The sequence below is a fragment of the Oncorhynchus mykiss genome, chromosome 3 (genome assembly GCF_013265735.2).
Source record: "Oncorhynchus mykiss isolate Arlee chromosome 3, USDA_OmykA_1.1, whole genome shotgun sequence".
Classification (NCBI taxonomy): Eukaryota; Metazoa; Chordata; class Actinopteri; order Salmoniformes; family Salmonidae; genus Oncorhynchus; species Oncorhynchus mykiss.
The window spans coordinates 26,970,111-26,994,983 of NC_048567.1; the positions used below are offsets into that span (position 1 = coordinate 26,970,111).

At 43.3% G+C, this 24,873-nt stretch overlaps 2 protein-coding genes across 9 annotated transcripts; one reads left to right on the top strand and one right to left on the bottom strand.

Moving 5' to 3' along the window:
- Window positions 1-287: 287 nt before the first annotated feature.
- Window positions 288-8,460, bottom strand: LOC110516475 (sialic acid-binding Ig-like lectin 9). 5 transcript variants are annotated; one of them, XR_002472386.2, is made up of 7 exons: window positions 8,316-8,460; window positions 8,079-8,148; window positions 7,617-7,955; window positions 6,986-7,315; window positions 6,570-6,883; window positions 4,838-4,949; window positions 288-1,145 (listed from the first exon to the last, which is right to left on the bottom strand). XR_002472386.2 is itself a non-coding variant. In XM_036973684.1 (7 exons), exons 2-7 carry the CDS (start codon window positions 8,143-8,145, stop codon window positions 1,037-1,039), a joined length of 1,245 nt encoding a protein of 414 aa, XP_036829579.1. In that variant the 5' UTR covers window positions 8,316-8,460; the 3' UTR covers window positions 288-1,036. The 5 variants fall into 5 exon arrangements, 4 of the variants coding, with proteins under 4 accessions (XP_036829579.1, XP_036829578.1, XP_036829580.1 ...); XM_036973684.1 differs by having other exon boundaries at window positions 6,596-6,883; window positions 8,079-8,145; XM_036973683.1 differs by having other exon boundaries at window positions 6,596-6,883.
- Window positions 8,461-11,523: 3,063 nt separating this feature from the next.
- On the top strand, window positions 11,524-24,206 carry LOC110516512 (sialic acid-binding Ig-like lectin 11). 4 transcript variants are annotated; one of them, XM_036973686.1, is made up of 9 exons: window positions 11,524-11,591; window positions 18,852-19,003; window positions 19,201-19,557; window positions 19,801-20,121; window positions 21,965-22,222; window positions 22,344-22,637; window positions 22,813-22,939; window positions 23,160-23,241; window positions 23,395-24,206. In XM_036973686.1, exons 2-9 carry the CDS (start codon window positions 18,943-18,945, stop codon window positions 23,785-23,787), a joined length of 1,893 nt encoding a protein of 630 aa, XP_036829581.1. In that variant the 5' UTR covers window positions 11,524-11,591; window positions 18,852-18,942; the 3' UTR covers window positions 23,788-24,206. The 4 variants fall into 4 exon arrangements, with proteins under 4 accessions (XP_036829581.1, XP_036829582.1, XP_036829583.1 ...); XM_036973687.1 differs by having other exon boundaries at window positions 22,885-22,939; XM_036973688.1 differs by lacking the exon at window positions 19,201-19,557.
- Window positions 24,207-24,873: the final 667 nt, after the last annotated feature.

A 24,873-nucleotide genomic window follows, 5' to 3' on the forward strand; every position in this document is an offset into this window, starting at 1 on the left:
GATAACTCTGAGGAGGACGTTGGGAAAAAATATATTGGGTATTGAGTAGACTGATACCCTATTTCATTGATCCCCAATCCTTAGGTAAAGCTGTACAGTACAATATGAATGTCAATACACACAATAGGCTGACTTGGGTGGCGATTTCACACAGTCACAGTCCCGCAATCAGAGCTACAACGCTAATATTTGAGTAAACTCTTCACAGTCGTGTTCTGTGGGTGTCACCGAGTAGACTGATACCCCATTTCATTGCTTCACATTCCAACCTTGTTTAATAACATGGTAATATGGCATGATTCCACCAGTTGTTACCTTCTGCATCACTTTCAAAGAGGAACTTTTATTTTGAAGACAAATCGCAAATTCCACTATTATGCCTACTCCTTATTGTGGCTAGCTTCACAACACATAACCCGGTCTGGTCGAGCCTCATGAAGCTAGCTGGCAATATATAACGTTTACTTTGGGCACCAGGGTTTAGGAGCTGGCTAGCTATTTCTTGTCATGAACTGAAGTTCAATTTCAACGGGCGAACAACATGTGGCTCTTGCTAGGGACTAAGCTAAAGCTAGCTGCTAGCCCAGAAGTTGCGGTCCAACACAACATTCTACAATTAAACTGTTTTATTTGACATGTCAAATTAAAAGCTTATTCAATGTGTCAAATAGTGTTATTTGATGTGTATCTTTTTTGACACGGAAATACCCAAACGGCGTTCCATACTGTGGTACCTTGATTATCTGCATACCATTTTGATTAACATAGTTGAACATGTGGAAGATAACACGAACTTGTAGCTTCCGTATGTGCTTTTACAGAAAAACTCTTACAATGTAGTTATTTTTTTGTGCATAAATCTTGAGACATTATTCAGAAAATAGGTTGAATTCATTCACGTCAAAATGTTTTCAGGGCTCAAGCAACAACAAAAAAAGTATAGCAATAGAAAATAATTGAAATTGAAATAAAAGAGCAAAATCAAGCCTCAGAACCAAACGCTAAAATAAAGTAGAAGTTTATCACAAGCAGAGGATCAATGGGGATTCGGGGAGATGATGTCATATTCAGGAGACACGTCTGCCTTGTCCAATGAGATGTAGGTACTATCTTCTTCTTTAGCTCTCTTCTGTCCACCCTTTTTGCTATTTAAGTCACAAAAACATTGTTCTCTGAGATGATTTTAGGGTCAATTTGTGCAGAACTGAAAATAATAACATAAAGGAAACATCTACTGTACGATATGTTGCAACCTGTTATTTAAGATTAAGATCACTTTAATGGTCAGTTGCACACAAGGTCCAACCTCTTTTAACCCAACCCCTGAAAGACACACATACATAAACATGTTGGAGAGGTGGGTAGCGTTTCAAACTCAAGGGAGATAGATAGCCCTCGGCCCCTAAACCCTCAGCCCCTGCGGCCATATTTGTCATCGGTCCAAATGATTAGCCAAGGGAAGTTTGCAACGTAAGCCCCTCAGCCCTCGTTTTTAATGAAGTTTGCGAGTGTACAATTATGTTGACTTCAGAGCCTGAAACGCCCCATAACTCAATTCGCAATGATTGTAAGAAAAGTCAGCCAAAACTTAGAACCTCAACATCAATATGGAGTCAACATACAAGTGTAAGTAAAAACTCTTGTAAATAAGTTAGAAATTGTGCTACTAATGAACAAACACGTCTCATAAAAGTAATCATGTTTTTGTTTGGTTAGCTTTTGGAAATTGCAGAAATAAAAATGTTTCCTTCTTCAGAAGTAACTAGGCAGGCTAATGTAAGGTAGCTAATTAATTTGCTAGCTTAGTACAGTAGGTGTATATTAATTATTCTATAGTTAATGTAAGTACACGTGCAATCCTAATTGACAGTTGTGCATATAAAGCACCCACAAGCTACCGGTGGCAGTTATCTTGGAATGAACGAGTGACGAATTTACGAGCTAGGGCGGTCCATTTAAACCTCTTGAGTGTAGGGGGCAGTATTTTGATGTTTGGATGAAAAACATACCCAAATGAAACTGCCTATTTCTCAGGCCAAGAATCTAGAATGTGCATATAATTGTCAGATTAGGATAGAAAACACTCTAAAGTTTCCAAAACCATCAAAATAATGTCTGTGAGTATAACAGAACTGATATTGCAGGCGAAAACCTGAGGAAAAATCCAACCCGGAAGTGTTGTTTTTCCTGAAAGCTCTTTGTTCCATAGCTTGCCTTCGCTCCATTTAAAGGGATATCAACCAGATTCCTTTTCCTATGGCTTCCCCATGGTGTGAACAGTTTTTAGACATAGTTTCAGGCTTTTATTTTGGAAAATGAGCGAGAAAGATCACATCGCGTAAGGGGATGGCTGGGTGCCAGCAGTGTTTTCATGCGCAACAGCTTGGAGCAGCCATTTTCTCTCTCTCTCCTATTGAAGAAGCTACAGTCCCGGTTTGAAATATTATCGATTATATATTGTAAAAACAACCTGAGGCTTGATTATAAAAAACTTTTGACATGTTTCTACGAACATTACGGATACTATTTGGAATTTTCGTCTGCGATGTCGTGACCGCTCGAGCCTGTGGATTTCTGAACATAACGCGCCAACCAAATGGAGGTATTTTAGATATAAAGATAATCTTTATGGAACAAAAGGAACATTTATTGTGTAACTGGGAGTCTCGTGAGTGCAAACATCCGAAGATCATCAAAGGTAAGCGATTTCATTCATTGCTTTTCTGACTTTTGTGACCTTGGCTGCTAGCTGTTTGTAATATTTTGTCTACTGAGAGAGATGTCCTTACATAAACGCTTGGTATGCTTTTGCCGAAAAGCTTTATTGAAAACTGACATGCCAGGTGGATTAACAACAAGCTAAGCTGTGTTTTGCTATATTGCACTTGTCATTTCATGAACATTTTATATTTTTAGTAATTTAATTTGAATTTGAGCTCTGAAATTCAGCGGATGTTGACGAAAATGATTCCGCTAACGGGATAGGTGCATCATGAAGTTTTTAAGAATCATTTCTTCCTTCCTCGCCCCTTGCCCTGTAAGTGTAATTGGAGGGCTGAGGGGATATGGCCTGTAGTCCGAACACTTAAAAGACAAATCCTATCCTCTCAGCCTTCAAATTAAGTGGACACTTCTAATGACGTATTATGACGTCTGACGAGTATACACTTGCAGAGAAAGGGGCGAGGGATGAAGGGATGATTTTTAAATGGACCACCCTTGGCCGGAAATTTGTCACTCGTTCGTCCCGCGATGATTGTGTTTTCAGCCATCGGTAGCTTGTGGGTGCTTTACTGTATATGCACTACAGTCAATTACGAGTGCATGTCTACTTATATTAAATATATCATTATTAATATACGCCTACTGTATGATAGTTAGCAAATGAATTAGCTATATAACGTTAGTCTGCTTAGCTGGAACTGGACGGGGGCTGTTGTTTTGGGGAGCTGTTGTTATGTGGTGATTTTCAAGGGCACAACCGCAGGCAATGGCATCAAGGATTTGATACCAGCAACCCTCCGGTTGCTAGTTGACTTTCCACCAGACTTTTCCCATCGGACCAGGCATTAGAACTGGCAACTCTCCGCTAGGCGGTTAGAGAGGTTAGGCGTTCTCTAGTTGCAACTTTCAGTTAGCCAAACAGAGCTAAAAAGTTTTCCTTGATTATAATTTAACCAGTTGTCTAGAGCACTGAAGTAAAAAATACTTGAAAGTACTACTTAAGTACTTTTTGAGGGTATCTGTACTTTACTTTAGTTTTCATATTTTTGATGACTTTTACTTTTACTTCACTACATTCCTAAAGGAAATGATGTATTTTTACTCCATACATTTTCCCTGACCCCTAAAAGGACTAGTTACATTTTGAATGCTTAGCAGGACAGAAAATGGTCAAATTCGCACACTTATCAAGAGAACATCTCTGGTCATCCCTACTGCCACTGATCTGGCGGACTCACTAAAACACAAATGCTTTGTTTGTAAATTATGTCTGAGTGTTGGAGTGTGACCCTGGCTATCCGTAAATAAAGAAAACAAGACAATTGTGCGGCCTGGTTTGCTTAATATAATGAATTTTAGATGTGTTTGTACTTTAAATATATATTTTTGAACCCTTTTTTGTGCTATCCAATTGGTAGTTACAGTCTTGTCTCATCGCTGCAACTCCAAGTACAGACTCAGGTGAAGGTCGAGAACCGTGCATCCTCCAAAACATAACCCAAACATGCTGCACTGCTTCTTGACACAATGCCAACTTAACCCGGAAGCCAGCCGCACCAATGTGTCAGAGGAAACACTGTACACCTGGCTACTGTGTCAGCGTGCACTGCACCTGGTCCACCAAAGGAATCACTAGTGCGTGTTGGGACAAGGACATCCCTGCCGGCCAAACCCCTAACCCGGACGATGCTGGCCCAGTTGTGCGCCGCCCCATGGGTCTCCCGGTCACAGCCAGCTGTGCCAGAGCCTGCGCTTGAACGCAGAATCTCTAGTGGCACAACTAATACTGCGATGCAGTGCCTTAGACCACTGCGCCACCCGAGAGGGCTTTTACTTTTGACACTTAAGTATATTTAAAACCAAATACTTTTAGACTTTTACTCAAGTAGTACTTTACATGAGTCATTTTCTATGAAGGTATCTTTACTTTTACTCAAGTATGAGATTTGGGTACATTTTCCAAAGCTGAATTTACCTCGCTCAGACAGTCGTACCTTGCTTAACTTTTTGATTAAAAAAAAGCTCAGTATAACAATGATAAGCATTTTATGCCACCTGAATTTATGCCGTATGTCCTCATGTACGAAACAGTGGGATTGTAATGTTTTCTTACCATTTACAAGCGCTGGTCAGATAGACAAGGAGGGCCACATTAAGGCTGAGGGACAAGCCAACGATTATCCAGGGAAAGACTGCAACATCCCTCTTCTCTGACCCAGGGATATCTATGGGAAGTGATACAAATTCATTGGTACAAAAACACTTTGTTTAATTGATCCAACACTATTCTACTTTTTACTCTTTACCCCACTAGTTAGGTTTCCATCCAATTGGCGACAGATTTTCATGCAGAATCAAATGTGCAAACTAACTTGTTTCAGATATAATCTGTGTGTGATGACGCAGTCCAGACAAAATGTTGTTTTTCACTTAAGTCGTCATTTACCTAATAACTTTAGCGATAGTTTTGTCAAAAAAACTGTTGCGGTAAATAGCAAATGTGCCTAATCTGATTTTGGCACAGGCATAAAGACTAACAGCTCACATATACAGTGTGGGAAGGCTGTGCTGGTTGGCTAGTCTACATGATGAAATTATCATGGATAGGAGCGAGAATATTTCTCTTCGTCAAAAGGCAGTCAAGCAACGATCATGTCATTAGAATAAGACCCTCGATATTTATTTCAAAGTAGCATCAGGATAACCGTGCACCACCCTGTGAAGTTCATCATTGATTTCATTTGTAGCCTAATAAACTGCATGGTTTCCTGAATCGTAGTGGAGGACCACACACCATATCATTGCTTGAGTCCAAGTTTATACTTCGATATTATGGTGGTTATTTCAATAAAGGCGTTTCCACTGCCATTTCTCACATAGATATCCCACCATGTCAAACGAACAAATGATCTGTCTGCATTTATAAAATTGTATCGAAACTTCCTGTTTCCATCACAGATGTCATACTTTTTAAAAAATCCGGTATGACTTTACTATCATAAAAACTGTGGATGGAAATGTGGTATCTGACATACACTACATTACCAGAAGTAAGTGGACACCTGCTCGTCAAACATCTCATTCCAAAATCATGGGCTTTAAAATGGAGTTGGTCCCCCATTTGCTGCTATGATAGCCTCCACAACAGCCTCCACTTCTGGGAAGGCTTTCCACTACATGTTGGAACATTGCTGAAGGGACATACTTCCATTCAGCCACAAGACCATTAGTGAGGTCGAGCACTGATGTTGGGTGATTAGGCTTGGTTCGCAATCGGTGTTCCAATTCATCCCAAAGATGTTCGATGGGGTTGAGGTCAGGGCTCAGTGCAGGCCAGTCAAGTTCTTCCACACCGATCTCAACAAATCATTTCTGTATGGACTTCGATTTGTGCACTGGGGCATTGTCATGCTGAAACAGGAAAGGGCCTTCCCCAAACGTGCAACAAAGTTGGAAGCACAGAATCGTCTAGAATGTCATTGTATGCTGTAGCGTTAAGATTTCCCTTCACTGGAACTAAAGGGCCTAGCCCGAACCATGAAACAATGTGCTTTATAAAGAGGTGATCATGAAACTATAGTTTTTTCAACTCTGCATAAACTGAGTATAAACAGCATATACTGAGTAGTCACCTATTTATTACAAACATTGTTGAAGAAAAGTTCAAAATTAACACATTGCCACATTATAATGAGATGAATGGTGAATTTTGCACTTGACACAACTTTTGCACGATGAAAATGTCATCGTCCTTGTCGGTGTGATTTGAGCTGAATTTGAGCAGAAATGAATTAGTGATTCATCTTCACTCAAATTGTAAAATGTAACACTAGTCCTATACATACATAGAATGTTCAACTGAAGAACTTACGTGTCAGGCTCCCTTCAGCTTGGTGTAGTACGGGGAATTCCATCTCGGTCTGGCCAATTACATTTCTGCTGACACACTCCATGCTGCTGTTCTTGTATTCTGAGGCAGACATGGTGATGGTGCTGGTCACGGTTTGGGCACTCCTGGAGACGATGACACTGTAACTAATATAGACCCCTAACATTGGCCAAGCAATCACTGGTAAGGGAACCCCCTGACTGACACACACACAGGTCAGGACCTCTGCCTGGACCACACACACCGAGCCATTCAGGAACTTGGGACGGTCTAGGGAAGACAAATAAATACTTGTTTACCTAACAGAGACTTGAAGAGTAAGTACTGTAATGTATTTTGATAATGAGGGAATGCTCTGAAAGGTGAATGTACATTTTACTGTTAAAGTCACCGTTTTCTCCACAGTAATGTTGGCCTTCTTGTAGATGCCCATACATGTGAGGTTGATGTTGTGATGTTCGGATTTAGGAGTGAAATACAACTTATTCACACTGAATGTATTCTCTGCTGTTGATGGCTCCATTATCCCCCAATACATGCCTAAGTTCTCTGTCCCTCTCCAGTCTATTCCAACAAAATCTTCTTCCAGTCTTTGCGGGCAGAGGTCATTTAGTTTGAGTGAATATACTTTGCAGGTCAGTGTGGCCCTCTCTCCCTCTGTGAGAGGGGGTGTCTCCACAGTGGGCTTCTTCTGGGTTAGAGCTAAACAGAATTTGGCAAAGTTTGATCACTTTGACAATTCATTTTTCAAGCATTTTAATTCCGATTATGCTGTGATGTGAAGAACACGATTATTATCATTTGGAGGTTCTGAATCAGTGACAAAATATGTTGGAATTGAACATGATTAGAATTCAGAGTGTGTAGGCTACATTTATTCTCACTTGGACACATAAGGTGATATTTTCATCAGGCAAAGACCAATACAGTAATACTCATTATAATCTGTAGTGTGACTTAAGAGAAGGAAAGTAGTATATTGTTGACATAGTTTCTTACGTACCAGACACTGAGACTCGTACCCTCTCAGGAAAGACATACATTTGATCACCTCCCCATGTTAACTTGAATCTATACTCGCTTTCTCCTTCTTGTTGGTCTTCGAGGAAAAAGCTGCAAGACCTTTCAGGACCTCTCAGGGACTGCCAAACAACACCGCACACCTCTGCATCTTTTTCAAATACAGGTGTAAGTGCATCTCCTTTGAACCAGACTCTTCGTACGTATTCAGTAATGTTGCCTGGGTACGTGAATTTACATGATATAGGAATGCACCGTCCAGCCTCTACTGTAACGTCTTGGGTCACTGTGATGGAGAAGTTTGTACCTGTCTCACGAGGCTCTAAAAATGTCCAGTATAGTAATACATTTAACAATTGACTCGCCAAAGCTTACAAAGAGAGTAATCTTATTCCAAAACATGTTACTATACTCTTTTGTCAAGTCATAGAGCATTATACTGTACCTATGCACTGACTACAACTTGCTGTTATGATCCAGCAGATAGCCACGGTGCAGATCTCAACCAGCATCTTCTTTTATCACAAGACATAAGAAATCAGTATTTATGAGATACAAATCTATGCTGTAATAGAGAGTATACAATTTATTTCCCTCAACAGCTAACCAAATGCACAAATGATTCATCACTTCATAATATGCTGACTTAATGACTTGTTTATATTGTTATAAATCAACTTACCACTCCCTACTGTGTACCAGCCCTCTGTCTGTCTCACTTAGCTCTCTTTGTTCGGTGGAGATATCTAAATATTTTCTGTCATTTCTGGCTGCGGGAAATGTAAAAATATCTGTAGAGGCCAGAGTCGAGTCAGTATCTATCTTTAGTTCCCCCTTTTCACAACCTAATTTTGTGTTGAAACAATATAAACTGTTGCACAGTACAACACTGTGTTAATGTCAGTACAATTCAAAACAGTTGTAGAATATACTAAAGTCAGCATAGTAACCTAAAATACTGCATTAACATTCAGGCCCTTGGTATACTTGTTTGTTTAGTCTTTGAACTAATGCATGAGGGCAGTTCATATTTCAGATGAAAATAACTGTGCATATGGTTCACATTGGTCAGTTTTATCCTGGGAATGAATTTTTAGTGCATCTCAATGTATTACAAAAACGACCAAATTCAAACCAAAAGTCATTGGTAGACCATATACAACTATACTTTATGCTGCTGGTTGATCTTTACTAATAGTTCACTAATATCTGACTCAACAGATATCTTTGGGCCCCATACACACTTAGGTTGTACAACTGATGTACGACGCATTTGACACCATGGTTGTGATAGCTGATATTTTGGTGATACAATAAAGAGTTCAAACAACCACTGCAGGCTTCCAACGCTTATGTAATTATATTTGTGCAGAAAACCCCCGTTTTATCACAACGATTGTGCCAAATGCATCAGTTGAGTATGTTTTACTTAGTTGTTAACACACTTTAGGTTTACCCTAAATTTCATTTAAATTCCATTCAGTTTGACTATGACTTACAATGGCTAGAATAACTCTACAAGGCTTTTAGTTTAGGTACCAACTGTGTGAGTATCTGTAGTTTGGTGCATACTGATGAGAGACTTTGGAAGGCATTTGCAGGAGTAGCCAACAGGTTGAGGCTCATGCCACCAGAATTCAGCCCAAATGAAGCCATATCTAGAATCCCTTATAAAAGTCACGATAGCAGGTATTGTAAAGACAGTTTGCTATACTGTCCCTGCTGCAGCATGAGGCCTGCTCAGGAGACCTGTACTTTACGCCCTTTTTCAACAGCAGAAACACATATATTTCAGGGAACATGGTGTAGAGTTTAAACGGAAGTATTTAGGAGAAGTTAAACCCCACCTAACAAATATAGCAAAACTTTAGCACTCAGTCTCAAAGTGTGAAGAGGAACTAAACTAGGGCCCACAGAGTGTTGTAAGGGTTGGTCAAACTCTGTGAAGATGCACTAACATGTCTGGTTAAAATACAATAAAAATGTAATGGGAAACCGAGTTGAAGACCAAGAAGGCATAATGGCTTTTACGGTAATATTGTTTTTAGAGGAATTGCAGTAATGGTCAAATATTTTTTTTAACGTTTAAAAAATAATGCAACTGTGAAAGAGGAATCATCACTCTTCAAATGTGGTTCTGATATAAATGTATAAGTGAATGATTGTGGAAGAAAAACAATCTAATTTGCTGCTGATTTTGAATAAGCTATAAAATCATCACAAAATACACTATTTTTTCAAAAGTATGTCGAAACCCCTTCAAATTAGTGGATTCAGCTATTTCAGCCACACCTGTTTCTGACAAATGGAAAAATTGAACACACAGTCATGTTTGTCTATGTTTGTCTCCATAGACAAACATTGGCAGCAGAATGGCCTTACTGAAGAGCTGAGTGACTTTCAACGTGACACCATCATAGGGTGTCATATTTACAACAAGTCAGTTCGTCAAATTTCTGCCCTGCTAGAGCTGCCATGTCAACTATACGTGCTGTTATTGTGAAGCGGAAATGTCTAGGAGCAACAATGGCTCAGCCGCAAATTGGTAGGCGTGTAGCGCCTAATAATTGTCTGTCCTCAGATGCAACACTCACTACCGAGTTCCAAACTGCCTCTGGAAGCAGCGTCAGCACAAGAACTGTTCAACGGGAGCTTCATGAAATGGGTTTCCATGGCCAAGCAGCCGCACACAAGCCTAAAATCCCCATGCGCAATGCCAAGAGTCGGCTGGAGTGGCGTAAAGCTCGCCACCATTGGACTCTGAAGCAGAGGAAACACTTTATTTGGAGTGATGAATCATGCTTCACCATCTGGTAGTCCGATGGACATATCTGGGTTTGGCAGATGCCAGTAGAATGCTACCTTCCCCAATGCATTGTGCCTACTGTAAAGTTTGGTGGAGGACAAATAATGGCCTCGGGCTGTTTTCATGGTGCGGGCCATGCCCCTTAGCTCCAGTGAAGTGAAAGCTTAACGCTACAGCATTCAATGACATTCTAGATGATTCTGTGCATCCAACTTTGTGGAAACAGTTTGGGGACGGCCCAAACCGGTCATGCAGTGTATATTGAGTACAAACCGGTAGCCTCTAATGTTAATAATGAACGGAATACATAGTCAGTTGCGGAACTGAATGCATTCAACCAAAATCTGTCTTCTACATTAAACCCAATTTCGCAGATTTTTCCACTTTGGATGCTTGGTTAATCAAACCAGCAACTTTTCAGTTACTGTCTCAACGCTTTTAAACTGTAGGCTACCTGTCGCTCATGATAAATGCATTCAGCATGCTTGTGAGTTAATGAAGAATATGTCAGCGAATGTGTTTTTAACTCATATAAAGGTAAGTACCCTTTTCTCAGCAGATCTTGCGTATTGGGGAAATGACTTCATCCATCAGACCACAGAGGGGTTTAAAAAAAGATAGAGGATATTGCAAGTGTATCTCTATCCAATGCAAGGCATTTGGAATATTATTCACATGTACTTGTTACAAACAGCCAATCTTTAAATATGTACACATTTTCTTGTATAAATCTTTCTTATGGTAAATAAAACTGCATGTAAATATAAAAGGCATGGGTATTGCAGTGTGTGTTGGAATCGCAGTCTGTGGCTCAGTTGTTTGAGTACGGTGCTTGCAAAGCCTGGGTTGTGGGTTTGATTCCCACGGCGGACCAATACAGGAAAAAGTACAAAAATGCATTGACTCACTACTGTAAGTTTCTCTGGTTAAGAATGTCTGCTTAATGACTTAAATGTCAACCAAGTTGGTTTGATGGGTTGGTTGATTATGGTCTATATACAGTATGGCTGGGCGGTATACAGTATAGAGGGACTTCCTGGATTGCAGCACCAAGTTAGAGAGAGTAACAGAATGGGGACATGAAGTGACAGTACACACCCATCAGAGAGACACAGGGCTCCTGATCAACAGGAGGAGAGAGCACACAGAGAGGTAATGTGCTGATTCAGTCTAACTTTCTGCATGGATCGAAAGACAAGCTATTCAACCATTATATACTTTTTGTTTTGTTACATTGAATGACCGTTAAAACTTGATTATGACTACTTAATGTAATGGTAATTTTCTATGAATCATTTAGGGCATTACATCACATTGCTCCATAAGGCTTTATATACAGTTGAAGTCGGAAGTTTACATACACCTTAGCCAAATACATTTAAACTCAGTTTTTCACAATTCCTGACATTTAATCATAGTAAATATTCCCTGTCTTAAGTCAGTTAGGATCACCACTTTATTTTAAGAATGTGAAATATCAGAATAATAGCAGAGAGAATTATTTATTTTGGCTTTTATTTCTTTCATCACATTCCCAGTGGGTCAGAAGTTTACATACACTGAATTAGTATTTGGTAGCATGGCCTTTAAATGGTTTAACTTGGGTCAAACATTTCGGCTAGCCTTCCACAAGCTTGATCACTTTGACAATTCATTTTTCAAGCATTTTAATTCAGATTGTGCTGTGATGTGAAGAACACGATTATTATAATTTGGAGGTTCTGAATCAGTGACAAAATATGTTGGAATTGAACATGATTAGATTTCAGAGTGTGTAGGCTACATTTATTCTCACTTGGACACATAAGGTGATATTTTCATCAGGCAAAGACCAATACAGTAATACTCATTATAATCTGTAGTGTGATTTAAGAGAAGGAAAGTAGTATATTGTTGACATAGTTTCTTACGTACCAGACACTGAGACTCGTACCCTCTCAGGAAAGACATACAATAAGTTGGGTGAATTTTGGCCCATTTCTCCTGACTGAGCTGATGTAACTGAGTCAGGTTTGAAGGCCTCCATGCTCGCACACGCTTTTTCAGTTCTGCCCACACATTTTCAATAGGATTGAGGTCAGGGCTTTGTGATGGCCACTCCAATACATTGACTTTGTTGTCCTTAAGGCATTTTGCCACAATGTTGGAAGTATGCTTGGGGTCATTGTTCGTTTAGAAGCCCTGTTTGCGACCAAGCTTTAACTCCCTGACTGATGTCTTGAGATGTTGCTTCAACATAACCACATAATTTTCCTACCTCATCATGCCATCTATTTTGTGAAGTGCACCAGTCCCTCCTGCAGCAAAGCACCCCCACAACATGATGCTGCCACCCCTGTGCTTCACGCTTGGGATGATGTTCTTCAGCTTGCAAGCCTCCCCCTTTCCCTCCAAAGATAACGATGGTCATTATGGCCAAACAGTTCTATTTTTGTTTCATCAGACTAGAAGACATTTATCCAAAAGTACAATCTTTGTCCCCATGTGCAGTTGCAAACTTTTATGGCAGTTTTGGCGCAGTGGCTTCTTCCTTGGAGCAGCAGCAGCCTTTCAGGTTATGTCGATATAGGACTCGTTTTACTGTGGATATAGATACTTTTGTACCTGTTTCCTCCAGCATCTTCACAAGCTCATTTGCTGTGGTTCTGGGATTGATTTGCACTTTTTGCACCAAAGTAAATTCATCTCTTGGAGACAAAACGTATATCCTTCCTGAGCGGTGTGACGGCTGCGTGGTCCCATGGTGTTTATACTTGCGTACTATTGTTTGTACAGATGAAGGTGGTATCTTCAGGCGTTTGGAAATTGCTCCCAAGGATGAACCAGACTTTTGGAGGTCTTGGCTGATTTCTTTTGATTTTCCCATGATGTCAAGCAAAGAGGCACTGAGTTTGAAGGTAGCCCTGAAAATACATCCACAGCCAAAACTATAGTTGGTTAACAATACATTTGTGGAGTGGTTGAAAAACGAGTTTTAATGACTCCAACCTAAGTGTGTGTCAACTTCCGACTTCAACTGTAGCTTATTCATAAAGATTTATAAATGCTGTTAAATGTATTTTGGCGCAGTCATATAAGCTTATGTTGGGCATTATAATGTTTTTGTCATGTATTGTCATGTTGTGTCTTTCTGTCCTTTCCTTTCACCCTGTCTCCCTCTGCTGGTCGTATTAGGTTACCTTTTCTCCCCCGCTTTCCCCCAGCTGTTCCTTGTCTCCTCTTGACTACCTCGTCACCCCTTCTCCCACCTGTTCCCCTTTTCCCTCTGATTAGTCCCCTATATCTCTCTCTGTTTTTGTTCCTGTCCTTGTCGGATTCTTGTTTGTTGTGTTTCATGCCTGAGCCAGACTATCGTCATGTTTGCTGTAACCTTGTCCTGTCCTGTCGGAATCTGCCGGTCTATCTGAGCCTACCTATGTTTGGTTATTAAAGAAGCTCTGTTTAAGTTAGTTCGCTTTTGGGTCCTCATTCACTCACCGTAATAGAAGAATCCGACCAAGAATGGACCCAGCGACTTCGGATCCTCTCCACTCAGCCGTCGAGATCCAGGGAGCGATGCTAGGCAGACACGAGCAGGAATTGTCTGCTGCTCGACATGCCGTTGAGACCCTGGCCACCCAAGTCTCCAACCTCACAGAACAGGTTCATCATCTCCGCCTCGATCCACCGGCCACTTCCAGGGCTTTCGAATCTCCGGAGCCCAGAATCAATAACCCGCCGTGTTACTCTGGGGAGCCCACTGAATGCCGCTCGTTCCTCACCCAGTGTGATATTGTGTTTTCTCTCCAGCCCAACACTTACTCCAGGAGCACTGCTCGTGTCGCCTACGTCATATCTCTCCTTATTGGACGGGCTCGTGAGTGGGGCACGGCAATCTGGGAGGCAAGGGCTGAGTGTACTAACCAGTATCAGGACTTTAAGGAGGAGATGATACGGGTTTTTGATCGATCTGTTTTTGGGGAGGAGGCTTCCAGGGCCCTGTCTTCCCTATGTCAAGGTAATCGATCCATAACAGACTACTCTATTGAGTTTCGCACTCTTGCTGCCTCCAGTGGCTGGAACGAGCCGGCTTTGCTCGCTCGTTTTCTGGAGGGTCTCCGCGCAGAGGTAAAGGATGAGATTCTCTCCCGGGAGGTCCCTTCCAGCGTGGATTCCCTGATTGAACTCGCTATTCGCATTGAGCGACGGGTTGATCTTCGTCACCGAGCTCGTGGAAAGGAGCTCGCGTTCTCCGTTGCCCCCCTCTCCGCATCACTACCATCTTCCTCTGCCGGCTCGGGAGCTGAGCCTATGCAGCTGGGAGGTATCCGCATCTCGACTAAGGAGAGGGAACGGAGAATCACCAACCGCCTCTGTCTCTATTGCGGTTCTGCTGGTCATTTTGTCACTTCATGTCCAGTAAAAGCCAGAGCTCATCAGTAAGCGGAGGGCTACTGGTGAGCGCTACTACTCCTGTCTCTCCTTCAAGATCCTGCACTACCTTGTCGGTCCATCTACGCTGGACCGGTTCGTCAGCTTCCTGCAGTGCCTTAATAGACTCTGGGGCGGAGGGCTGTTTTATGGACGAGACCTGGGCTCGGGAACATGACATTCCTCTCAGACAGTTAAGGGAGTCCACGGCCTTGTTCGCCCTGGATGGTAGTCCTCTCCCCAGGATTCAGCGTGAGACGCTACCTTTAACCCTCACTGTTTCTGGTAATCATAGCGAAACCATTTCTTTTTTGATTTTTCGTTCACCTTTTACACCTGTTGTTTTGGGCCATCCCTGGCTAGTTTGTCATAATCCTTCCATTAATTGGTCTAGTAATTCTATCCTCTCCTGGAACGTCTCTTGTCATGTGAAATGTTTAATGTCTGCTATCCCTCCTGTTTCCTCTGTCTCTTCTTCACAGGAGGAGCCTGGTGATTTGACAGGGGTGCCGGAGGAATATCACGATCTGCGCACGGTGTTCAGTCGGTCCAGGGCCACCTCTCTTCCTCCACACCGGTCGTATGATTGTAGTATTGATCTCCTTCCGGGAACCACTCCCCCCCGGGGTAGACTATACTCTCTGTCGGCTCCCGAACGTAAGGCTCTCGAGGATTATTTGTCTGTAGCTCTTGACGCCGGTACCATAGTCCCCTCCTCCTCTCCCGCCGGAGCGGGGTTTTTTTTTGTCAAGAAGAAGGACGGGTCTCTGCGCCCCTGCATAGATTATCGAGGGCTGAATGACATAACAGTTAAGAATCGTTATCCGCTTCCTCTTATGTCTTCAGCCTTCGAGATCCTGCAGGGAGCCAGGTTTTTCACTAAGTTGGACCTTCGTAACGCTTACCATCTCGTGCGCATCAGGGAGGGGGACGAGTGGAAGACGGCGTTTAACACTCCGTTAGGGCACTTTGAATACCGGGTTCTTCCTTTCGGCCTCGCTAACGCTCCAGCTGTCTTTCAGGCATTAGTCAATGATGTCCTGAGAGACATGCTGAACATCTTTGTTTTCGTTTACCTTGACGATATCCTGATTTTTTCACCGTCACTCCAGATTCATCTTCAGCACGTTCGACGTGTCCTCCAGCGCCTTTTAGAGAATTGTCTTTTTGTGAAGGCTGAGAAGTGCACTTTTCATGCCTCCTCCGTCACATTTCTCGGTTCTGTTATTTCCGCTGAAGGCATTAAGATGGATCCCGCTAAGGTCCAAGCTGTCATTGATTGGCCCGCCCCTAAGTCACGCGTCGAGCTGCAGCGCTTTCTCGGCTTCGCGAACTTCTATCGTCGTTTCATCCGTAATTTCGGTCAGGTGGCAGCTCCTCTCACAGCCCTTACTTCTGTCAAGACGTGCTTTAAGTGGTCCGTTTCCGCCCAGGGAGCTTTTGATCTCCTCAAGAATCGTTTTACATCCGCTCCTATCCTTGTTACACCTGACGTCTCTAGACAGTTCGTTGTCGAGGTTGACGCGTCAGAGGTGGGCGTGGGAGCCATTCTTTCTCAGCGCTCCCTCTCTGACGACAAGGTCCACCCATGCGCGTATTTTTCTCATCGCCTGTCGCCGTCGGAACGTAACTATGATGTGGGAAACCGCGAACTGCTCGCCATCCGGTTAGCCCTAGGCGAATGGCGACAGTGGTTGGAGGGGGCGACCGTTCCTTTTGTCGTTTGGACTGACCATAGGAACCTTGAGTACATCCGTTCTGCCAAACGACTTAATGCGCGTCAGGCGCGTTGGGCGCTGTTTTTCGCTCGTTTCGAGTTCGTGATTTCTTATCGTCCGGGCTCTAAGAACACCAAGCCTGATGCTTTATCTCGTCTCTTCAGTTCTTCAGTAGCCTCCACTGACCCCGAGGGGATTCTCCCTGAGGGGCGTGTTGTCGGGTTGACTGTCTGGGGAATTGAGAGGCAGGTAAAGCAAGCGCTCACTCACACTCCGTCGCCGCGCGCTTGTCCTAGGAACCTTCTTTTCGTTCCCGTTCCTACTCGTCTGGCCGTTCTTCAGTGGGCTCACTCTGCCAAGTTAGCCGGCCACCCTGGCGTTCGAGGTACGCTTGCTTCCATTCGCCAGCGTTTTTGGTGGCCCACCCGGGAGCATGACACGCGTCGTTTCGTGGCTGCTTGTTCGGTCTGCGCGCAGACTAAGTCCGGTAACTCCCCTCCTGCCGGCCGTCTCAGGCCGCTTCCCATTCCCTCTCGACCGTGGTCTCACATCGCCTTAGATTTTGTCACCGGACTGCCTTCGTCAGCGGGGAAGACTGTTATTCTTACGGTTGTCGATAGGTTCTCTAAGGCGGCTCATTTCATTCCTCTTGCTAAGCTTCCTTCTGCTAAAGAGACGGCACAAATCATCATCGAGAATGTTTTCAGAATTCATGGCCTTCCGTCAGACGTCGTTTCGGACAGAGGTCCGCAATTCACGTCTCAATTTTGGAGGGAGTTTTGCCGTTTGATTGGGGCTTCCGTCAGTCTCTCTTCCGGCTTTCACCCCCAGTCTAACGGTCAAGCAGAACGGGCCAATCAGACTATTGGTCGCATCTTACGCAGTCTTTCTTTTCGCAACCCTGCGTCTTGGTCAGAACAGCTCCCCTGGGCAGAATACGCCCACAACTCGCTTCCTTCGTCTGCGACCGGGCTATCTCCTTTTCAGAGTAGCCTCGGGTACCAGCCTCCGCTGTTCTCATCTCAGTTCGCCGAGTCCAGCGTCCCCTCCGCTCAGGCTTTTGTCCAACGTTGCGAGCGCACCTGGAAGAGGGTCAGGTCCGCACTTTGCCGTTATAGGACGCAGACTGTGAGGGCTGCTAATAAGCGTAGAACTAAGAGTCCTAGATATTGTCGCGGTCAGAGAGTTTGGCTCTCCACTCAGAACCTTCCCCTTAAGACGGCTTCTCGCAAGTTGACCCCGCGGTTCATTGGTCCGTTCCGTATTTCTCGGGTCATTAATCCTGTCGCAGTTCGACTTCTTCTTCCGCGATACCTTCGTCGCGTCCACCCGGTCTTCCATGTCTCCTGTATTAAGCCCGTTCTTCGCGCCCCCGCTCGTCTTCCCCCCCCCCCCCCATCCTTGTCGAGGGCGCACCCATCTACAGGGTCCGCAGGATTTTGGACATGCGTCCTCGGGGCCGTGGTCACCAGTACCTCGTTGATTGGGAGGGGTACGGTCCTGAGGAGAGGAGTTGGGTTCCCTCTCGGGACGTGCTGGACCGTGCGCTGATCGAGGATTTCCTCCGTTGCCGCCAGGTTTCCTCCTCGAGTGCGCCAGGAGGCGCTCGGTGAGTGGGGGGGTACTGTCATGTATTGTCATGTTGTGTCTTTCTGTCCTTTCCTTTCACCCTGTCTCCCTCTGCTGGTCGTATTAGGTTACCTTTTCTCCCCCGCTTTCCCCCAGCTGTTCCTTGTCTCCTCTTGACTACCTCGTCACCCCTTCTCCCACCTGTTCCCCTTTTCCCTCTGATTAGTCCCCTATATCTCTCTCTGTTTTTGTTCCTGTCCTTGTCGGATTCTTGTTTGTTGTGTTTCATGCCTGAGCCAGACTATCGTCATGTTTGCTGTAACCTTGTCCTGTCCTGTCGGAATCTGCCGGTCTATCTGAGCCTACCTATGTTTGGTTATTAAAGAAGCTCTGTTTAAGTTAGTTCGCTTTTGGGTCCTCATTCACTCACCGTAACAGTTTTATAGGGAGTCACTCATAAGGAGTTATAAATGTGCTTGGAATGCATTATGAAGAAGGCCCTCATAGGAACTGTGACCATACATTTTTCTTTGACATACTCTCTAGGCATTACAGCAAAATACGTCTTAGTTGAATAAACATGCTAAGACGGTTGTTATGAATGACACTGTAGCACTCATAAAGATGTAATGAAACGTTAATATCGGATGTGTATTGCTATATGTTGTTATTATCACAACACCAGTTCATATTCTATTTCACACTTGTGCTCCAGACCAGAAGACACAGACAGAGACAGTGACAAGAAGAGAAAGAGGAAAGAGACCCCGGTACTGTGATTGAGTCATCAAGGCAGTGGAAGCAGGATGTGGGTCCTCATCTCGGCAGCTCTACTTCTCTCTCTGACAGAGAGAGCCACATGCGATAGTAAGGTCCCTTTTATCACAACTAATGTTAATGTGATAATCATTAGTAGATGTGGTAGTAGTTGTGGTATGGCAAATATCTCAGTAGACACTATCTCATTAAAAAAATGTTTATGAACAAGTGAAGTAGTATCCAAGTGCTTTCTGTATTACTCATGACTGTATTCATTTCCCTCCATGTGAACTGGCCAACAACAGCATCACCCTGGACCATCACCTTCAGTCCAGCAGAAATAACAGCAGAGAAGGGACTATGTGCTGTTATTTCATGTACTTTCACTCACCCTGATAACATCAAGCCTACCGCTGCAATGTGGTTCAAGTGCCCTACAAAGGGCAAATGTGATAAGGATAAAAACACAATGTTCCACTCCAATACTCCCTCTAAAGCTCAGGAGGGTATTAAACAGAGAGTGTCTCTACTGGAGACTGATCTGACAAAGAAGAACTGTAGTGTGATCATCAACGACATCAGAGAGACTGATGCTGGAGAGTATCAATTCAGACTTCCAAGTTCATATACATACTCGAAGAAAGTGAGCATCACAGTGAGCGGTACTATGACTATTATTACCAGTTACAGTGACAACCTATTATTGTAGTTAATTGTATACAGTACAGACTTGCCAAGTTCCCCCTCAGGTCTCCCTTATTATAAAGTCCTATCATAAGAAGACATTACTGGGAAAACTCCCATTCAGAGTCATCACATGCATGCTGCTCTCCTACGGCTGATTATGTGTCACTGCTGTACACAGATGTAAAACTCACTTCTGTGTTTGTATTTCCTGCCTCCAGCTCTGACCCAGAAGCCCTCAGTGTTGACTCCTCCTCTGACAGAGGGAGAACCAGCTACTCTGACCTGCATCGCCCCGGGGATGTGCTCTGGAACTCCTCCTAACATCACATGGACATGGAGAGGAACAGGAGACAACATCACTGAGCTCAGAGACAACACCACCATACAGGAGAGAGAGGACCTGACCACTGTGACGACAACCCACTTCTCAACGTTGACCTTTACCCCCTCAGCTGAACACCACAACATGATGGTTACGTGTCAAGTAACCTTCCAGAAAAAATATCAAATTGAAGAGACAGTAACTTTGAATGTGACATGTGAGTACCACCTATCCTACATTTGACATTAAACACCTTGTTCCAGAGAATCTTTGAAACCTAAGAATAACCTTGATAATAAGCAAATGATACAGTATGAAGGCTCCACCTGCAGTTACAGTGCCTTGCGAAAGTATTCGGCCCCCTTGAACTTTGCGACCTTTTGCCACATTTCAGGCTTCAAACATAAAGATATAAAACTGTATTTTTTGTGAAGAATCAACAACAAGTGGGACACAATCATGAAGTGGAACGACATTTATTGGATATTTCAAACTTTTTTAACAAATCAAAAACTGAAAAATTGGGCGTGCAAAATTATTCAGCCCCCTTAAGTTAATACTTTGTAGCGCCACCTTTTGCTGCGGTTACAGCTGTAAGTCGCTTGGGGTATGTCTCTATCAGTTTTGCACATCGAGAGACTGACATTTTTTCCCATTCCTCCTTGCAAAACAGCTCGAGCTAAGTGAGGTTGGATGGAGAGCATTTGAACAGCAGTTTTCAGTTCTTTCCACAGATTCTCGATTGGATTCAGGTCTGGACTTTGACTTGGCCATTCTAACACCTGGATATGTTTATTTTTGAACCATTCCATTGTAGATTTTGCTTTATGTTTTGGATCATTGTCTTGTTGGAAGACAAATCTCCGTCCCAGTCTCAGGTCTTTTGCAGACTCCATCAGGTTTTCTTCCAGAATGGTCCTGTATTTGGCTCCATCCATCTTCCCATCAATTTTAACCATCTTCCCTGTCCCTGCTGAAGGAAAGCATGCCCAAATCATGATGCTGCCACCACCATGTTTGACAGTGGGGATGGTGTGTTCAGCTGTGTTGCTTTTACGCCAAACATAACGTTTTGCATTGTTGCCAAAAAGTTCAATTTTGGTTTCATCTGACCAGAGCACCTTCTTCCACATGTTTGGTGTGTCTCCCAGGTGGCTTGTGGCAAACTTTAAACAACACTTTTTATGGATATCTTTAAGAAATGGCTTTCTTCTTGCCACTCTTCCATAAATGCCAGATTTGTGCAATATACGACTGATTGTTGTCCTATGGACAGAGTCTCCCACCTCAGCTGTAGATCTCTGCAGTTCATCCAGAGTGATCATGGGCCTCTTGGCTGCATCTCTGATCAGTCTTCTCCTTGTATGAGCTGAAAGTTTAGAGGGACGGCCAGGTCTTGGTAGATTTGCAGTGGTCTGATACTACTTCAATTTCGAAATTATCGCTTGCACAGTGCTCCTTGGGATGTTTAAAGCTTGGAAATCTTTTTGTATTCACAACAGTATCTCGGACCTGCCTGGTGTATTCCTTGTTCTTCATGATGCTCTCTGCGCTTTTGACGGACCTCTGAGACTATCACAGTGCAGGTGCATTTATACGGAGACTTGATTACACACAGGTGGATTGTATTTATCATCATTAGTCATTTAGGTCAACATTGGATCATTCAGAGATCCTCACTGAACTTCTGGAGAGAGTTTGCTGCACTGAAAGTAAAGGGGCTGAATAATTTTGCACGCCCAATTTTTCAGTTTTTGATTTGTTAAAAAAGTTTGAAATATCCAATAAATGTCGTTCCACTTCATGATTGTGTCCCACTTGTTGTTGATTCTTCACAAAAAAATACAGTTTTATATCTTTATGTTTGAAGCCTGAAATGTGGCAAAAGGTTGCAAAGTTCAAGGGGCCAGAATACTTTCGCAAGGCACTGTATGTCATGGCTTTGACTTTTCCCCTTTTTAATCATGATCCATTGTTATTAGTCCCTCAACCAACATAGTCTGAATTTAGTGTATGTTTAAAAATACATCTGTACAATTAGAAACTCTTTGCACTTAAAGATGTGAAAGACCCCCAAATAACTGGAAATGAAATGGTGAAGGAGAATGGTACCCTGGATCTGATCTGCAGTGTTGACAGTTACCCTCCATCTGATATCACTTGGAGTAAGAATGGGACAAGTGCCCCACTTCAGAATTACACTGAAAATGCCACTCTCACCATCTCCGATGTGACAAGAGAACATGCTGGGGAGTATGTGTGTACAGTTCAACACTTCAACAGGACTATGACAGCTTCCACTGTTGTCACTGTGATGTGTAAGTACTAACTTGACTGTAATATACAAACTCATGTCATATTTTATGATTTGGAATTACTCTGGCATGTTTTTAGCATCAATCTATCACTGATATCTCTCTCTTCACTGTCTTTTTCCAGACCTTCCTGTGATTCTTCCTGGCTCTGGGTGTGTGGACCAGGCAGAGGTCATGACCTGTGTGTGTGTCAGTCAGGGGGTTCCCTCACCCCACATAGTGTGGAAACTGCTGGAGCTCAACACAGAGAGGTGCAGCCCCACTACATCAGTTTTGGGTTCCTCAGTGAACAGCACCATCAGCCTGCCTGTTGGAAACCACAACAACACCACTGTGGAGTGTGTCAGCAGCAATGCGGTGGGTGTAGTGAGAGAGAAGCTGCAGGTCACACAAAATAAGAGCCAAGAAAAGCAAAGAGGTAAATATGTATGTCAAGTTACTTGGTTAGAGAGTCACAGCTTCCCATTCCCACCCAATGTTTGCAATATTGAGGATGTTCTGTACATTTAGGCTTAGGGAAATTAATATTTTCTTCCAGAGGATATGAAGGAATGTGAGCCCCTTCTCATTCAGAGTTGTTGTTCTCTTTTTAGAGAAGGAATTGGAAGGCATTATAGCTTTGCTGTCGGACCTAAAACTGATTACTGCATTTGTGGTTGGTGCAGCCCTCTCAGCCACCATCTGTTGTATCTTCCTGTGTTTGAAAGGGAAATGTAAAAGGTAAATGCATTCTATTACTTACGTACAGTGTTAACTGTAGTGTTAACTGAGTGTTGTTTTAAAATACATTTCAGATTGTCTTTAGAAATTCATATTTACTATCAAGAGAATCAGATACGTTGTCAAATGCACCAACGCCTTGCACCATAATGTAATGGGCGTGTTTGCTGACCCCTCCAAGATACAGTTAGAGAAATGTCATTTGCAATATTTTCCTTAGACAAAAAGAGAGGATCCCAATGTACTCAGACTGCAAAAGCCCTTTCATGAACCTGGAGATGGTGACATGTGAAGACCAACAGGTGCAGTACCAGTTCCTTTCTTTATTCAGCTCTGCAAACATTCAGTTATCAACTCATATTGGCATGTGAATGCTAAGACACCATAAACAGATCTGGGATCACCAAGCTAACAAAAGACTCCTAACACAGTACGTTCTGTCTTCTACTCCATAGACGGATGCAGGACAGGCTGTGGGGGGCGAACAGACCCCTCTGCAGTTGGAGCTGAGCGAGGGAGCTGAAAATAGAGGGCCCCAGACCAGTGGAGCCGCGGGAAAATTTGCTACAGGGGGAGAACTAAATGAAGTGGACTACGCCAGAATCAACTACTCCCTGCTGAAGAAGAAGACTCCTGAGGAGGCAGAGAAGAAGACCACTACCACAGAGTCAGACTATGCCAAAATCAAAAGAGAGAAGAAGAAAGAAGGGGATGAAGATGGAGGAGAGGGGAGTGGTGTGAATATGGGGAAGGATGAGGAGAAAGAGACCGGTAAGCCAGCAGCAGAGTCCGATGAGGATACAGCGCTTTACTCCAACGTCAAGGCTATTATGGGTGGTGGTGAGTGACAAAGCAATTTTCGCTAGAAACATGGGGGAAAGCATACAGTATTAGCCATGGGTTCTTATATCATTTTCTGAATCCGGATTGAGTTTTATGATGATACTGAGACTTTTGTTTAACTGAAGCTAGTGTAGTTAGTAGTTTTGGTAAATTCTTTGTTTTACAGCGCTGTGTCAGCTGGTACTGTATGTTCCTGGTGGTTGTATTCAATAAGAATATTTTCTAGTTGTACATAGAAGCAAGTTTTGGTAATGTTTTTCAAGTGTCATTTGACTTCTGTAATAATTCTGTTTTGTCACCACGAGGAAGGACTGACAAAGATGTGGTTTGGAAAAGGTAAAGACAAGTTGACTTAGATTGTTGACAACATGTAAAGTATATTTCTTCTCCAATGTTTATTGAAAATAAACATATTACATATTAACATGGACGTGACATCAGTCAAAATAAGACATGCTATCAAGAACAAGTTAAAACTAGCTGAAACGAGCCACCTACGATTCCCCAGATGGCATCTTTGTGTCATTGTTGCTACTGTAGCTGTCTGGCCATCCAGAATCACGACAACACACGGCCTTCAGCCCCATTGAAGCGCGTGTATCGTTTGTGTCATTGTTGCTACTGTAGCTGTCTGGCCATCCAGAATCACGACAACACACGGCCTTCAGCCCCATTGAAGCGCGTGTAATGTTTATGTCATTGTTGCTACTGTAGCTGTCTGGCCATCCAGAATCACGACAACACACGGCCTTCAGCCCCATTAAAGCGCGTGTATCGTTTGTGTCATTGTTGCTACTGTAGCTGTCTGGCCATCCAGAATCACGACAACACACGGCCTTCAGCCCCATTGAAGCGTGTGTATCGTTTGTGACATTGTTGCTACTGTAGCTGTCTGGCCATCCAGAATCACGACAACACACGGCCTTCAGCCCCATTGAAGCGTGTGTATCGTTTGTGACATTGTTGCTACTGTAGCTGTCTGGCCATCCAGAATCACGACAACACACGGCCTTCAGCCCCATTGAAGCGTGTGTATCGTTTGTGTCATTGTTGCTACTGTAGCTGTCTGGCCATCCAGAATCACGACAACA